General features: G+C 40.2%; 1 protein-coding gene across 3 annotated transcripts in view; it reads right to left on the minus strand.

The window, feature by feature from the left end:
• The window catches only part of DGKB (diacylglycerol kinase beta), a 396,795-nt gene that overhangs the window by 216,766 nt on the left and 161,819 nt on the right, over nucleotides 1-18,210 (minus strand). For all 3 annotated transcript variants that reach the window (XM_075827771.1, XM_075827769.1, XM_075827770.1), the window contains exons 10-12: nucleotides 12,186-12,303; nucleotides 3,926-4,014; nucleotides 3,713-3,829 (exon numbers count right to left, since the gene is read on the minus strand). In XM_075827771.1, the coding sequence (XP_075683886.1) occupies nucleotides 3,713-3,829; nucleotides 3,926-4,014; nucleotides 12,186-12,303 (324 nt within the window). The remainder of the gene's footprint in view (nucleotides 1-3,712; nucleotides 3,830-3,925; nucleotides 4,015-12,185; nucleotides 12,304-18,210) is intronic.

Consider the following 18,210-nt stretch of genomic DNA (forward strand, 5'->3'; position numbering starts at 1 on the left):
AAAGTACCAAATTAGCCCATGAGCATCCTGGACTATAAGAAGGGCTCTGCCCCTTTCTGCATTGCCTGAGGTTTGTTGTCGTTGCCCTAGTCCGTATTTTCAAATGGTCTCCTAAGTGTTTTCCAGTTCCCAGTGTTTCCTGATCCTGCTCCCTGTAACCTGTATCCCGTGCTATCTTGGTCCAAGTGCCATATTGAGTTGGAGCCGTGCTGCGCTGAGTACCACGCCTATCCTGCTAGACCACGCCTGGTGCCTGCCTGCTGCCTAGTCCCAGTCGAGCCTGCCTTGCTACTGTCTGAGCTACCACAGGTACACCTATACGAACTATAGACTGTGACCTGTTGGCCAGCTGCCATACCGTCAAGGCGGTAGGCTCCAGTGGGTCCACGTACCCAATTGACTTAAAGATAACCCTGTGCAGTCTGATCCTGCAGTCATGTTTTACTCTCTTCCATCTGATCCATCATCTACTGGAAGAGGGAGTGGAGTAACTCATGACTGCAGGATAAGGCTACACACAGTGTATGTCTGTAGTTAATAAACATAAGGACACATAGTTCTGCATGGGAGCTGTATACACATAACAGCTGGAGATGTTTAATGAGGTCAAGCAGCTATATTAGTGTCAGTATATGTGTCCAGATCAATATCATTCCCTTTGCGTTTCCCAAATGTACAACTTAAGGATTCAATTTGTATAGTTTATGAGGGTTTATTATTTCTATTTTTGGGCAAACTTTTTAAAAAATTTGGTACGATTTCGAAAATTGTCTATAATGTTGAACTACAGTGGCCTTATATTTGAGGACCATGCTCTCAACGTCATGTCTTGTGATCTATAGTATAGTGGATTCATAGTAGATCCACCAACTACATAATAATATACTTGATTATAATGTGTTACTGTACCACAGGTTGTAATGAACTCGCCTGTCTGGGCTCAAGCAATGCATCTCCCTCGTCGCAGCCAACAATGGGTCTTGTGCCACTGTAAGTAGGGATGCCGGACAGTGCATGCCTGAAGGGCACTGCTGTCCGGACAATCGGAACTATTTAAGTGCGCCCCTCTCTGGGCTGTTTGCCAGTTTTAGGTGTTTTGACCCTGATTTGGATTGTTCTTACTCTAACGACCGGCTTATTTGACAATGCACCTGCTAACTCCACGGTACTGCATCCCGGTTTTGCCTGACCATTGTTACCTAACCCTATGGCTTGTTTGACTCTGTTCCGGTTTACTCCATGGCACCGCACACCCGGTTTTGCCTGACCTTCATTACCGACCTTGGCTAGCCTGATGTCAACTTATTTCTGTATCCCCAGCTCATTGTTCCACCATCACCAGCACGTTTTTGCATTGACTATCTGTTGTTGTTGCCTATAGCAATCATACCTTCAATTTATCGCCATGTACTCTGGTTCCATCTATGCTAGAAATTATCCAGGGAATGAAAGACCGAACTAGCTTAGGGCATCAAAGTACTGAGGCCACCTGACTACATGGACTCAAACTGTGAAAGGGGTTCTATAGATGAATTGTGTCATCCGGTAACGCCAATGTATATTCAGTCCTTATAGTTTTTTTTGTTCAATCCGTAAAATTGCCAGATACTTGGGTAGAACAACTATGATTTTGTTGGATCCCAGGTTAAGAAACTGAGACTATATTTTTAAATATTGGGTTTTCAAAAATTTGAGACAGTCAGATTCCAGACTATTGGAGTTATACTAAGGGGTTCAGGTTTGGGGTATTTTGGGCATTCAGGACCAGACATTTTTATAGAAATGTAGAGTTTGGAAAATTGGTAAAAAAAAAAAAAAATGCTTTTTTTAAATATATGCAATTATATAGTGTTACCCTAAAATAGACTTTTTATCCGGTTACTCAGGTTTATCATTGTCTAATAATGAACTTTGATATATTACAGCACATGTCTAATTTAGTGTAATAAGGTCGGAACTAGCACTGCAGCAACAATTGCCATTTTTTGTTTCATTTATTTTTGTTTTTTCACTTTTTTTTGTCTACTTTATAGGGACTTTATAATTTTTGTACTTTTTTTTTTTACACTATACTTTTCCACTGTAATGAGAACTGAAGTTGTCACATAGAAGTTGCCTAGGCCTATACATTTAGAGCAGTCAAAGGGTCACTGTTGGATAAAGTTTATGTGGTCTATGAAATACAATTTAATATTATTTGAATACGCAGCTTGTTTTGAAAACAAACTTTCAAAATTGATTACTCTGTAGCAATGGAAGAAAAAAAATGCAAAAATAAAACTTGACACCATGAAACTAATTGACATAAAAGTGAATAAACCTTTCATGGGATGACGTATTTTATCATAATATAATCTTCACTTTAGAAATTATTCAAAATGTAGAAATTTAAATTGAGCGTATATTTTAATGCACTTCTGAAAATTATTTATGTAATATAATTTATGTAAAGAATAAAAATATTGCTTTAATTCTACCCTATTTTTGTAATTGAAAAAAAGAAGAAAAAAATGCATGAATTTTTGTTTTCCATATAATAGTTTTATTTCTATTTCTTCTGGGCCCTTTTATTACAATTATTTTTATCTTAAAAAAATAACTTTTAAGATAAATATAATTCTAAAAAAGGGCCCAGAAGAAAAAGAAATAAAACTATTATATGGAAAACAAAAATTCATGCATTTTTTTCTTATTTTTTTCAATTACAAAAATAGGGTAGAATTAAAGCAATATTTTTTTTAATCGTCAATAAACATTTTTTAATGTATAATGGGAAAAAAAAGCTTTACATATAAAAAAATTGAAAACATTGAACTAGACTGTTTATTTATTTGTTAATCTGTTGTGTCATTTAATTTAAATATTAAAAAACTAATCAAATAATTACAAATATACATATACATTTTAATAAAAAATATATAATATTAGAAATAATAATAAAAAAATGATATATTTTTTATTAACATTATTTTTAACACTTTTATATAACTTTTCTTATATTGAGTTTCCCCAATCACATTGGAAACAAAATGAGGTCTTACATTACTTGTTAGTTCTGGAATTTATTTATTTTAGTTTTTTATATAAAAATTGCTTTAGACCTCTTGAGGTGTAATACATTTGGTATGGCATCACTGGTGTTCCTACTAATTCTAATAACTCATTCAGATTTTTGTACTGTTTTAATGCAGCATGCCTCATGGGGGGTTGTCCCACTGCCCACTTTTAACAATCCTTTTTTATTACAAGGGCCCCTTTAAAAAATTAGTTGATCACAGGGTGACCAACTGCTTAAATGCCCAGGAATCGGCTGTAATCTGTGGGAGAACCTGGCAGCAAGTGCTTAAATTCCCTGCAGCGCCACCACAGAGGACATGAAGTATTACACAGTTACCCTTGAAATCCATAGGTTGACTGTGCGAGAGAAATGCTGGGTCCTCCTTGTTGTAGCAGCTCCCCGCTTTTACTGATCGATGGGGACCCCATTAATTAACTCAGAATTGCCCAATAGGGTTTCGACAATAAGTTTTTGAAACCAAACAACCTCTTAGATAGCATTTATTTTTAAAACTTTGAGATAAAATACATAAAATTACTGCACAAGTAAATCAGTATTATGTATTAAGAAAAAATAAAAAAAATAAAAAATACCACCCTTTACCCTTATTACTTTTTCTAAACACCCTTAGAGCCAAAAAGTGCAACAACTTACTGTAATCTGACACCACACACAATGTAATCCTGTGAGGCCTTGGTAGCACTTAATGGCTTTGTGGCATTTGTCACATTTGGTTGGGCAATTTCCTTCCACCCAAAAATGATGCATAACCTACAAAAATAAAATGAGAGATTAATGGGCAAAAAAAAAAATTACACTTTTGAACTAAGAAACTCAACTGGACAAGACATTGTATTCAGGACGTACACCGGTATCCTTCTTCGACTTTACGTAGGTTTTAATGCAAGATGGGGGAGCTCTGGAAACACAACGTTCATGGGCGGTATATTTGCAGACTGGAAAACAAAAACATATATTCAAAAAATCTTTAGCTTTCAATGTAAGCAGAAGGAACTCAACCACATTTCCAGTAGCATCAATAAATCAGAACTTGGGCTGTTTTTCTCAGTAGGCTTTAGAAGGTCAATAATTACGGGAAACATGATGCATATAAAACAAGAAAACCTTATCAGAGCAGGGCAGGAAATGCATAATCCTATTAGTCCCAACTCAAATTTTTAAAAAATGACCCCCCAAATGATGAGTACTTTGAAGACAAATTAATGGCAGCCAAATGGACTGGTGTCATTTGTTAATAAAAATAAAAAAAATCTACATTTTCCAAAATATAAGCTTATGAGCAGCTGGCAAGCACGAAAGTAAAAGCCATATGAGTTTATGATGTTTCGTATATTGGTTTATCCGTCCTTAAATAGCTGATTAGTCCATTTCCAGATAGCAAGTGTTGTCATAGATGCCATGTACTCAGCAGCACAAGTTCATTTGTAACACACGACAACAACAACTCTATGTCTTCGTTGGGTAAATTTGTTGCCTTCCGGAATACACCATCTGCTTCTAACATTTGATTTTCCAGGCACATTAGGCAAAATGTGGGATCATAGGATTATCGATGACATTACCAAGAAAACAAAACATTGTTTGTATGTGAGCGATACAGCCAAGTCCCTGCTTTACTGAAGTTTTATTCTCTCGTAGACGATCTCTCGATAGATCTTCAATAAAATTTGGAAGCCATTGCCTTGGATATCGGCCTAAGTTCATCCAAAACTAATACTAAAGCCAAAACAAAAACAGCAATCCAACTTTAATATAAAAACGATGCCCTAACCTTAACCCCTAACCCACTACTCAGTTTCCGCTTTACTTTGGATATGGTGGTCATACATGGTCCGATACATCAACAGTTTGGCCAATTGGGCCATTGATTGTTATCAGAAGCATTTATGGAAATTATTGGCTATGTTTCCTTGCCTTTATGTGATCCTTTCTTTCTCTTTCCCCATAGTAAGAAGGAGAGAGTGGAACCTTGCTGAGAAACTAGTCTATGAAATCAGAGAGAACCCGAGACACCATCATCTATGGTTAGACTTGTTCATCTCACTGCTAAGGTTTTTTCGCTGCGTCCCTCTCCCCTTACAGTCTTTGAGTTGGATAATTTCATATTTGATGTTATTTTTTCCTTGTCTAGATTCCAGAAGATGATACTTTTCCACAACATTATTGAGGCCTCCTTGAAGAAATTAGTTTTCAAGACACAATAAAAACTGGGATTGTTAGGAGCAAGTTTAATGGTTCCACAGAACGGGTGCAGGACAGGAGAAGACATGCCAACAAGAGTGAGAGGATATAAGAAGGCAAGGTAAACAGGGTAAGAAAATGATTGAGCCAAGAGCATGAGTGGGTCTGGTATTGCAGCAACGTGGAGAACTTTGTAGACTAGGAGGAGACGTTTTGAATTTAATTCTACAAAAAAAGGAGATAATAATGAACCTCCGTATTGTAAGTAGATTTAGCAGTAATGTATATTTATTTATATTTAGTGTCTAAGGTGACATTAGTGTTCGCAGTGTGCTGCCGCCACTTTCTTGTCTGCTGTATATTTGCAGTCACAGGCGTTTTTGCACCTGTATACACATTTTGTTTCATTTTGTTGGAATGAGCTGTTCAAACTTTTGTTGAGTTTGTTATCCATATATGTGGGGTTAGTGACTACCTCCATTTTTTGATCTTGTACTCCTCCAATTCTGAACTGGGTGATTTTAATTAGTTTAATGCTGGTTCCTACCATCCCCAGATATATATGTAGGCTTAGTCCCAGTTCTGGGTGTATGTGCAGAGTAGGTTCCCACCTTATTGAGCATGCCTTGTCGTGGCAGGTGGGCTCACACAATTTAATCAAAAGGTGCGCTAAGAACCTCCCTATTGTAAGTATATTCAGCAGTAATGCATATTTATTTATCTATAGTGCTTAGGTGGCATTAGTGTTTGCAGTGTGCTGTCGCTATTTTCTTGTGTACTAGATAGATGATAGATAGATAGATAGATAGATAGATAGATAGATAGATAGATAGATAGATAGATAGATAGATAGATAGATAGATAGATAGATAGATAGATAGATAGATAGATATGAGATAGATAGATATGAGATAGATAGATAGATAGATAGATAGATAGATAGATAGATAGATAGATAGATAGATAGATAGATAGATAGATAGATAGATAGATAGATAGATAGATAGATAGATAGGTAGATAGATAGATAGATAGATAGATAGATAGATAGATAGATAGATAGATAGATAGATAGATAGATAGATAGATAGATAGATAGATAGATAGATATGAGATAGATAGATAGATAGATAGATAGATAGATAGATAGATAGATAGATAGATAGATAGATAGATAGATAGATAGATAGATAGATATGAGATAGATAGATAGATATGAGATAGATAGATAGATGATAGATAGATAGATAGATAGATAGATAGATAGATAGATAGATAGATAGATAGATAGATAGATAGATAGATAGATAGATAGATAGATAGATATTAGATAGATAGATAGATAGATAGATAGATAGATAGATAGATAGATAGATAGATAGATAGATAGATAGATAGATAGATAGATAGATAGATAGATAGATAGATATTAGATAGATAGATAGATAGATAGATAGATAGATAGATAGATAGATAGATAGATAGATAGATAGATAGATAGATAGATAGATAGATAGATAGATAGATAGATAGATAGATAGATATGAGATAGATAGATAGATAGATAGATAGATATGAGATAGATAGATATGAGATAGATAGATAGATATGAGATAGATAGATAGATAGATAGATAGATAGATAGATAGATAGATAGATAGATAGATAGATAGATAGATAGATAGATAGATAGATAGATAGATAGATAGATATGAGATATGAGATAGATAGATAGATAGATATGAGATAGATAGATAGATAGATAGATAGATAGATAGATAGATAGATAGATAGATAGATAGATAGATAGATAGATAGATAGATAGATAGATAGATAGATAGATAGATAGATAGATAGATAGATAGATAGATGTATTACAAGGAACATAAATAGAACTTTGTGTAAGTCAGATGAGCCAACAGTCTTGGTCAGCTCTCCTTCCCTCGTCTGTACTTTGTTCACCTTCAGTATTAAATCTTACCATCACATTACAGCTGACTACAGTACTTTAATATTTCAGTAGAGTTTCTGAGGTAAGGGCTTGCGGCTTTGGCACAGCTTGTATTTCTTACTCTTGCTGCATCAATGATGTATTTATTGCTTACCTATTGTGGAGAACAGTAAATAGTTTGTGGCTTTTGCTTGGATCAGAAGCCGATGAGCTCTGCATGGAGCCGAGTTTTTTTTGGAAAGTCTCTTAAAGGTATAACCAAGATCATAGAAACCAATGTGCACTTATCATTTATAGGACAGATGTATCTAAGTCTACTGGAATAGAGCTGGATTATAAGGCGGGGACAAGGGGCACGTGCCATGGTTCCTCCACCACACTGGGGACCTTGGGAGCCTTCACCAACCACTCTCCCTGATGGTTGATCAGTGATCTCATTCAGATGGCAGCTCTCTCTTTTGAAGTCTAAGGGAGTTGGTGTCTCGGCTGTCTCCATAGTGGAGAGGAACACAAACACGTGCGGCCGGGCTGCTATAGGGGATCAAGTGGGGTCTAGGTCTCTTAGGTTGGATAGCAGCCCCCCACCAAACCTGGCCCTGCATAGGAACTAAGCGTACAATGGGCGCTCAATAGTTTTAAACCCTGATCACACACATAATATATAATCTTTAAGGGGTCATACATGATTTTCCAAGGAAAAGCTCTGATATTGCACAACATCCGTGCATTGCACAAAGTGTAAGTCCCTGCTGCAGCCAGGTCACATACTGTCAGTAGCAGGGACACACAGTATATGTCAGCTTTTCCTTTTAAAATTCCAAATGACTCCTTTAAGGTTAAAGAGTGAGAGAGCGTTTTCGGCATGCACGACCTGAGCACCATTGCAATTTATTTCAACACAATTAATTGCAAAGCCCTATAATTCTACAGAAATAAGAGAGCTAGCTAAAAAAGAAAAATCCCAGTCAACTCCTTTAACCTATAGTGAACCTATACGTATGTAGTAGAACACGGCATGCATTGCAATTCTCTAAGGCTGAGTTTTTTGCAGGAGGAAAATCTGCCTCAAAGTTCCGTTTGGAATTTTGAGGCAGATTTTCCTCTGCCTGCACGCCGATTTTCACTGTGTTTTTCGCTGCCTTTTTTGTCCGCGGGCAATGAGCGCCGCGGGTATAAAATGGCACAAAATACGCTTTCTCTGCCTCCCATTAATGTCAATGGGAGGTCAGAGGCGTAACGGCGCGAAGATAGGGCATGTCCCTTCTTTCTCCCGCGAGCTGGTTTTACCGCTCGCGGGAGAAAACCGCCTCCACCTCCCATGGAAATCAATGGGAGGCATTTTCGGCCGCTTTGTGGCGAGTTTTGCGGCGCGGTTTCCGCACCAAAAGACTCTGTGTGAACTCCCCCTAATATAACCCTATTAATGGACTAGCACCCTTTACCAGTAGGGTTGTTCTGATATTAGAGGAGGGAACCCACAGACAGTTACTGCGACTTCTCATTCAATTCATAAGCTGGCACAGGCTCAAAGGCATATCTACTAGGGTAGGAAGTTGCTGTGGGGCCCAGAAAATAAGAGGTCCCATCTCTAGCTGTCCTGTCTAGTATATATGTAGACCAATATCTCCCACATCGATGTCCTTTTAAGGATGCCCCCAACCCTTTTGGGATATGAATGTCCCACGATAAGCAGGATAATTTAACGACCTTAATTCACGGGTTGTCACCTAATGGGAAAAAATACCATGTGGGTGCAGGAAAGGTCTTGATTTTTAGTCATTTGGAATCATATTATTGTTCAGCTATGATTTATAGGTAAAGTGCACCATGGGTAATGCAGACTTCAGCTCTATCAGAGGAATCAATGCGACAGCATTGGCAGAATGAATTCAGATGTAGCAATAGGATGGCTATTGAGATTACCAATCCCAAAAACGATTGAGATCTTTTTGTTCCTTTCAAGAGCGATTCCTACTAAAAAAAATGGCCATAAATTAGTAAATCAGAATTTAAAGCAGCGGCAAAATTTGGACAGGATTTATTTTCACTTACAGAGATACCTGCATTTTTCTATTCTGTTGCAGCGGACGTTTTTTTGCGAGAACTTGAGCCATTGCCAAATTGTTTGTCACTTTTACATGAGTGGATTGCCAACAGCATGCAATGTTAATTAAAAAAAAAAAAACCTTCAGGGCCCAGACAATTCTGGCCCTCAAGACCCAAATAATTTTTTTTTATGTTTTCCTCCCCACATTCTAATCCTGATTTTTTATTTTTACCCAGATAGGACTGTATAAAGCCTTGTTTGTTTTTTTTGCAGTATAAGTTGTACTTTGTTAGGACACCATTTTGGGTACACTCAAATAAACATGACATTATGATGAATCTACAATATGGGAGGGGAGACAAAAAACAACTTTGCTCTCGTTTTCATATTAAATTTTTTATGCTGTTGTCCAATTATCTTAAAGAGGCTCTGTCACCAGATTTTGCAACCCCTATCTGCTATTGCATGTGATCGGCGCTGCAATGTAGATTACAGTAACGTTTTTATTTTTAAAAAACGAGCATTTTTGGCCAAGTTATGACCATTTTTGTATTTATGCAAATGAGGCTTTCTAAAGTACAACTGGGTGTGTTGAAAAGTAAAAGTACAACTGGGTGTGTATTATGTGCGTACATCGGGGCGTGTATTATGTGCGTACATCGGGGCGTTTTTACTACTTTTACTAGCTGGGCGTTCTGACGAGAAGTATCATCCACTTCTCTTCAGAACGCCCAGCTTCTGGCAGTGCAGACACACAGCGTGTTCTCGAGAGATCACGCTGTGACGTCACTCACAGGTCCTGCATCGTGTCGGCTACATCGACTTACCTGCAAACGCCGATGCTGCTGCAGAATCAACTGTAGCCTCTGGTGCCGATGTGTCCCCGGCCGCTCGTCTGACACGATGCAGGACCTGTGAGTGATGTCACAGCGTGATCTCTGGAGAACACGCTGTGTCTGCACTGCCAGAAGCTGGGCGTTCTGAAGAGAAGTGGATGATACTTCTCGTCAGAACGCCCAGCTAGTAAAAGTAGTAAAAACGCCCCGATGTACGCACATAATACACGCCCCGATGTACGCACATAATACACGCCCAGTTGTACTTTTACTTTTAAACACACCCACTTGGACTTTTGCAAGCCTCATTTGCATAAATACAAAAATGGTCATAACTTGGCCAAAAATGCTCGTTTTTAAAAATAAAAACGTTACTCTTATCTACATTGCAGCGCCGATCTGCAGCAATAGCAGATAGGGGCTGCAAAATCTGGTGACAGAGCCTCTTTAAAGGGAATGTGTCATCAGAAAATAACCTACTGTATTTTTCAAGTTTTTATGTTAAACATTTTTGTTTTTTACTTTGTATGTCATTGTCTATATTAAAAAATAATCCTAAAATCTTGTCATTTTCACACTAGCCACTAAGACTCACTATAGGCTGACACTTCCTGATCTGTAGGGATCACTTCTCAGCAGTCATCTCATTATCATCACAGGCAGGATTACACTGACAGGTAACACCTATATATAGATTATACAGGATCCACCATTCAAAGACTGATCCTTCCTGTTCTGTAGAGATCATTTCTCTTCAGTCATCTCATTGTCATCACAGGCAGGATTACACTGACAGGTAACACCTATATATAGATAACACAGGATCCACTATTGACATTAGGTGATGGACACAGTTCCCCTCCAATCCCTCCCTGCACAATGACCTCTGCACAGGTCACAGAGAATGCCTAGAAACCTCTCCAATAGAAGTCAATGGTTCCCTTCCTGTTCACAGGTTTCTTTGATCCGTGTGGCTACTGTAAAGTATATCTTTTAATGCTGTTAACAGCAGTTTAGGCAACATAGCTACCCCCATTATCATGTACAGAAAATATACAAAAAAATCTACAATCAAAAAAATAATATGTTTCACTATGTAGTAATTAGAAAAAGGAAAAAAAGAAGGGGATACATTCCCTTTAAATAATGTTATACATTTATTGAGCAGACCATTACAGTTATGGGGATACCAAATATGTCTATATACTTATTTGCAAAAGAAAATTGTGTTTGATTTGTTTTTTTCTCATTTCACTTTTCTGTTTATTTTTTTTACATCTTTTTTTAATCCCATACCCTGAGTAACATATATAATCTGTGCAGCTCGTTCTTTAAAAAAAGACAACCCCTGTCCATAATTTCTGTTCTGGGGAGCAAGAGATAGGGGCTGCTAGGTAAGAGTGTCCCCCACATTGGTGGACCTGGCCAGTCAATGTATTACATGGTTGGCCATTCATATATATAGCATGTAATACTGCATTTCTCCTGTAGTGGCCGCTGCAGTGGAATTGTGTGGTGAATCTTAAAGGGGTTGTCCACTACCAGACAACTGATGACCTATCCACCATATAGGTCATCAGTATATCATCGGTGTGTGTCCAATTCCTGGACTCAGCACGATACCAGTGGGCACCGGATGTCATTGCACACTATGCAGTGTACGGAGCCGGAAGCAGTTGGCTCCGTACATTGCATAGCAGCCGATCTGCCGAACTGCAACTCTGCTCCTATTCACTTGAACAGTACTGCAGTTCGGCAGCTATTCCATGACCGGAGCAAACTGATTCCAACATGGAAGACTGGTAGACGTATAGTGCGCGTAGGTAGCCAGAGCGGCTGATTGGTGCGGGGTTCGAGTGTTAAACCCCCGCATATCATGTACTGATGACCTATCCGGTGGATAGGTCATCAGTTATCCGGTCGTGGACAACCCCTTTAAATTCCGCTAGTGATATCAGCCGATCATTGGTGATTCAATAAGAAAGGGGTTGTCTGCCAAATACAACCCCTTTAAATTCCACATTAAACCTTTACATTAACATGTGAACTATTATTCTGGCCTAATATATACATGAACATTCGGTACTTACATGAGCAACACAATCCTTGTTTCCCAAGACCAATCAACATGTTGAGACACAGGTTGCAGTAGGCAGGTTTGTTGAAGTGCTTCAGTCTCCAAACATGCTGCCCGTCATCCTTCACATTCTGCGGGAGATATTGGTAAAGTGTGACAGTAAATGCTTGTGTAAGTAATAGATCTATAACATGTACATACGACGAGTCATAAAGTGTAGGAAAGAAAGTTCTGACCATGAAGACGTCGCTCTACTGGAATATTGGTGGAAAATGAATCATAACACACAAGGACAACTTGTGGCGGGGGAAAGTAGGAAGTTCTGGAGAAGTTCTTGTGGTTACTACTAGGAGCAAAAGAGTGGAGTGATTGATTCCAGGATACGAGCAAGGCGCCATTCTCATCTGTGTCGGAAGCCCCATTAGGAGCCTCCGTCTGGGATTCTGTCGTACTTGACAGACCCGACGGACCCCGTTATAAGTCAATAGGGTTAGTCTGGCAATGTCGATGCATGTAGGTCATACTGAGCCTAAGAAGAAAATCCACAGGAACAAAAAAAAAAAATGTTGGATGAGCCGTAACCACCCAAGATGGGAAATAAGAGCAGCAGAATAGGAGACCACCAGTAGACATATACTGTAAATGATGGAGCTTGGCTATATGATGGGATGTCTCATATTTCAAGCATTTTTTGGAACATAAGAGACCGTGGGTTTTATATAAAGTAGATCAGCAGACCACAAATCTCTTAACCAGCTCCTGGACAATGGATTGTCTAGTTTAGAAAACTCATTGTCATTTATCCTATTAGGTAATTCTGAGTTAATAGAGGGGGGTCCTCTGTTCAGGATCCTCATCTCATGGCCGGAGTGGAGAGCGGTTGCTTAGAGCGTCTCTGGAGGACCTGTCCTGTATTATACAGATAACACATTGATATGAATGGACGCTGCGTAATGCATAATTTCCCCTGTGGAGGCGCTGCAGGAAACTGATCACTTACTGCCAGGTTTCCCATAGATTGCAGCTGATCACTGGGGGTCGCAGCAGGGGGACACTTTGTGATCAACTTATTGACAAGGGACAAAATAAAAAATACATGTTTTCAGAAAATCCTCCCTTCAGGCTTTGGGTCTGTAACTTCTAGCAATCATATCTCCTGCCAGCAAAATGTATTTACGCAGGATAAGGATGTAGGTGTTTGTGAGAAGTGGAGGCTAAACAACATGTATCCAGTTATGTATATCTTGTAGTAATGCGGCTGCTGGATTCAGGAAGAAAGTAGATATGTTGGGCGGGTTCCTTACGCTATTTGGCTACTCCAGATATTAGGAGCGGCTGTGGCTAGAAACCCACAACAGGTGAAGTAGGGAGTTCCCACCTGGAGAAGCGGTAACCTTACTGGCGGTGCTGGTATGTTGATAGAGACATAGATGTACATCATTGTGGCAGCCATACAGCTGTTATGGGGTTAATGAGAGCCAGCCCTGGCCCCCTTTCCTATGGGCTGTGAGATCCGGTATAGGGTTCCTGCTCTCACAATCACAAAAATATTGTGCATAGTAACTATAGTACCTGTCGCTGACTCACTATTGAAAACAGTGGCAGTTTTCTTACCGCCTATAACTTCCTGATCAATGAGCGCCGTGTTTATAGATCAGGAAACGGCAATGACGCCTTCTGCTCCAGTAACGGCGATCACACGATTTAGCCGATCCAGATGAGCTCGAATGTGTATCTCAGGAGGCTATATGTCCGCTGTAAGTGGGGCTAATCCTGTATGTCAGTCCCAGTTACAGGGGAAATCAGCAATAAAAAAAAAAAAAAAAATTAATGTTAAATGCCCCAAAAGTTCTTTTATGTGTAAAATAAATAAATAAAATCAAAACTAAATATAAAAAAACAAAAAAAAAACACAACAAAGGAAACTAATTCCATCGTTGGCCCAAATCACAACTTAAAACTTTATATCTCCTATGTAAAAGCAACCGAAACGGAAAGAGGAGGACACAATAAAAAAAAAAAAATAATTTAGTGGCACTTTGTGCTATTAAGAAAAAAAATTGAGAAAAAATGTGAAAAACAGATATTTGCTTTTTTTTTTTTTTTTACATTTTCACCCAAAAAAATAAATAAAAAATAAATAAGTAAATATATATATATATATATATATATATATATATATATATAATCACAGGAAAAAAAGGCACAAAAATGATTTATAAGTAAGTGAGAAAAAAATACTTTATAGCCCTATAGCCCTCAAACCTATATGGGCAAAAAAAAATAAAAAAAAAAACTGTGCCTGGTCATTCCTCATGTGCCCTCCATGTTAGACCTCATCAACCTACAAGTCCAAATCCAACCTCTCCAGTCCTGATCCACTACTGTGAACCTCTAACACAACCTCCCCCATACATGACTACCAGACTTCTCTTGAGCTGCCCCTATTCTCTGGAACTGTCTTCCTCATTTTATTTGACCCTACCTTTGGTTTTTCCTTGTAGTATTTTTTTTTCTTATATACTCATATTTTTATCCACATATCATTTTTATATTCAGTTCTACGCTGAGCGACTAATACGAAACATTCTACTAACATTTATAAATGGAGTATATTTTGGCGTTAATCTGAGGCGAAGAAAAGCTTCATTGAGACACATTTGCTCAAATTTGTAAGCCATTAGACGCCAGTTCCGACCAATTTATTTTTAAATGAATCTTTTTAGCTGCTGAGTTTCACTGAAGCTGTGTGATTTTGGAAGCACTTGTTTTTATTAATCAGACTCTTGGGTAGAATAAAGTCGTTTTAGGCACCTTTGTTATATTCTGACTGCAAATTGTGGGATGGATTGAAGGATTTTATGTATGAAAACCACTAGTCAGCAGGAGAGACAACAGAAAAGAACGTAAAAATGTAGGGGAGGCAGCAGAAAGGCAAATAGTCAGGAGAGACAGCAAATAGTCAGGAGAGAGAGCACATGGACAGGAGAGAGAGCAAATAGTCAGGAGAGAGCACATGGACAGGAGAGACAGCAAATAGTCAGGAGAGAGCACATGGACAGGAGAGGCAGCACATGGACAGGAGAGACAGCAAATAGTCAGGAGAGAGAGCACATGGACAGGAGAGACAGCAAATAGTCAGGAGAGAGAGCACATGGACAGGAGAGGCAGCACATGGACAGGAGAGAGAGCAAATAGTCAGGAGAGACAGCACATGGACAGGAGAGACAGCACATGGACAGGAGAGACAGCAAATAGTCAGGAGAGAGCACATGGACAGGAGAGACAGCACATGGACAGGAGAGAGAGCAAATAGTCAGGAGAGACAGCACATGGACAGGAGAGACAGCACATGGACAGGAGAGACAGCAAATAGTCAGGAGAGAGCACATGGACAGGAGAGGCAGCACATGGACAGGAGAGACAGCAAATAGTCAGGAGAGAGAGCACATGGACAGGAGAGACAGCACATGGACAGGAGAGAGAGCAAATAGTCTGGAGAGACAGCACATGGACAGGAGAGACAGCACATGGACAGGAGAGACAGCAAATAGTCAGGAGAGAGCACATGGACAGGAGAGGCAGCACATGGACAGGAGAGACAGCAAATAGTCAGGAGAGAGAGCACATGGACAGGAGAGGCAGCAGAAAGGTACAAGGGGCCGCAGCAGAGCCACTATTTGAAATATCTTGACCCCATATAGTAAAATTATCAGGGTATATTTTATATATCCTCCATCTGGTAGTAACTCTTTAGAACATGTTGTGGGCAACTGAGAGAGGATGTTTTTTTTTCGAGGGGAACACATCATCATTAAATGGGAGGAAATCATAAAGATTTTGTAATCTGCGGGCCCCTGTGGGAGGAATGAGCTAATAATATAATTATGAATACAGTTTGTGGGTGCTTCGGAAGGGGGGCAGTAGACTAATTGGGGCCATCGAAATGAATGTGCTCCATGTATTTGCCTATTAAATGGGGCCATGTGGTGATAGGGGGGCAGCTGACAGGTGGGTGTTGTCCTTTGTTAACTTTATTAGCCTGGACACCTGACTAAAGGAAGAACTCTACTGTCCTGGACAGAAAAAAGGCTGGAAGGCAGGGAGGATATCAGAAAGGCAGGAGAGACAGCAGACAGGCAGGAGAGACAGCAAACAGGTAGGAGAGACAGCAGACAGGCAGGAGAGACAGCAGACAGGCAGGAGAGACAGCAGACAGGCAGGAGAGACAGCAGGACAGGAGAGACAGCAGACAGGCAGGAGAGACAGCAGACAGGCAGGAGAGACAGCAGACAGGCAGGAGAGACAGCAGACAGGCAGGAGGGACAGCAGACAGGTAGGAGGGACAGCAGACAGGCAGGAGAGACAGCAGACAGGCAGGAGAGACAGCAGACAGGCAGGAGAGGCAGCAGGACAGGAGATGAAATTGAAAGTATAGTTTTTTTTACTGTCCTGGACAGAAAAAAGGCTGGAAGGCAGGGAGGACATCAGAAAGGCAGGAGAGACAGCAGACAGGCAGGAGAGACAGCAGACAGGTAGGAGAGACAGCAGACAGGCAGGAGAGACAGCAGACAGGCAGGAGAGACAGCAGACAGGCAGGAGAGACAGCAGGACAGGAGAGACAGCAGACAGGCAGGAGAGACAGCAGACAGGCAGGAGAGACAGCAGACAGGCAGGAGGGACAGCAGACAGGTAGGAGGGACAGCAGACAGGCAGGAGAGACAGCAGACAGGCAGGAGAGACAGCAGGACAGGAGAGACAGCAGACAGGCAGGAGAGACAGCAGACAGGCAGGAGAGACAGCAGACAGGCAGGAGAGACAGCAGGACAGGAGAGACAGCAGACAGGCAGGAGAGACAGCAGACAGGCAGGAGAGACAGCAGACAGGCAGGAGAGACAGCAGGACAGGAGATACAGCAGACAGGCAGGAGAGACAGCAGGACAGGAGAGACAGCAGACAGGCAGGAGAGACAGCAGACAGGCAGGAGAGACAGCAGACAGGCAGGAGAGACAGTAGGACAGGAGATACAGCAGACAGGCAGGAGAGACAGCAGGACAGGAGAGACAGCAGACAGGCAGGAGAGACAGCAGACAGGCAGGAGAGACAGCAGGACAGGAGATACAGCAGACAGGCAGGAGAGACAGCAGACAGGCAGGAGAGACAGCAGACAGGCAGGAGAGGCAGCAGGACAGGAGATGAAATTGAAAGTATAGTTTTTTTTCGATCATTGTCTAAAGCAGTAGAATCTATAAGTAAAGTCATATTTAATAGCACAAACGTACACTATGAAAACCGCCATAGACAAAAACAACCGTCATATGACAAATACTCCATTAAGATGTGTGTTCAGCTCAGTGGTATTTCGATGGCGGGTGGAGGAGTAAAAATAATTATCCAGTTAAAGCAGAATCTCTATTTAAATGAAAATGTTTACAACTTTCTAATATACTTTATGTTTCAATTCCTCACCATTTTCTAGATCTTTGCTTGCTGTCAGTGAATGAGAACACTTGTTTATATTCAGAGGCTGAAGACATGTAAAAAGCGTATACATTGTATCCAGTTGGGGCAATATTCTGTGAGCTAAACACATCAAGGCCCAGTTCACAAACAATGCCAAAACCCGTCCGAAATCGTCTCCCATTGATTTCAATAGAAGACGGAGGCGTTTTTTTTTCCCACGAGCAGAAAAAAAAAACGCTTGTGGGAAAAAGAAACGCCATGCCCTTTCTTCCTGCATTTCCGTCTCTGACCTCTCATTTACACCAATGGGAGGCAGAGAAAGCGTTTTGCGCAGCGTTATTTTGCCCCCAACGCTCAATGGCAACGAAAAACGCTGCAAAAAGAGCAGCAAAGAAAGTGCAGTCAGGTCAAAATCCTGAAAGAGTTTTGAGGCAGATTTTTCTGCCTGCAAAAAACTCTGTGTGAACATACCCTTACAGCAGCTGCAGAAATGTCTCTGGTAATTTGCTACAATGTATCAGTTTGGAGTCCAGGCTGTTTGGCTCAGGCCCCATGCACATGACCGTAAAACCGCG

Source organism: Rhinoderma darwinii, chromosome 5, assembly GCF_050947455.1.
Source record: "Rhinoderma darwinii isolate aRhiDar2 chromosome 5, aRhiDar2.hap1, whole genome shotgun sequence".
Lineage (NCBI taxonomy): Eukaryota > Metazoa > Chordata > Amphibia > Anura > Rhinodermatidae > Rhinoderma > Rhinoderma darwinii.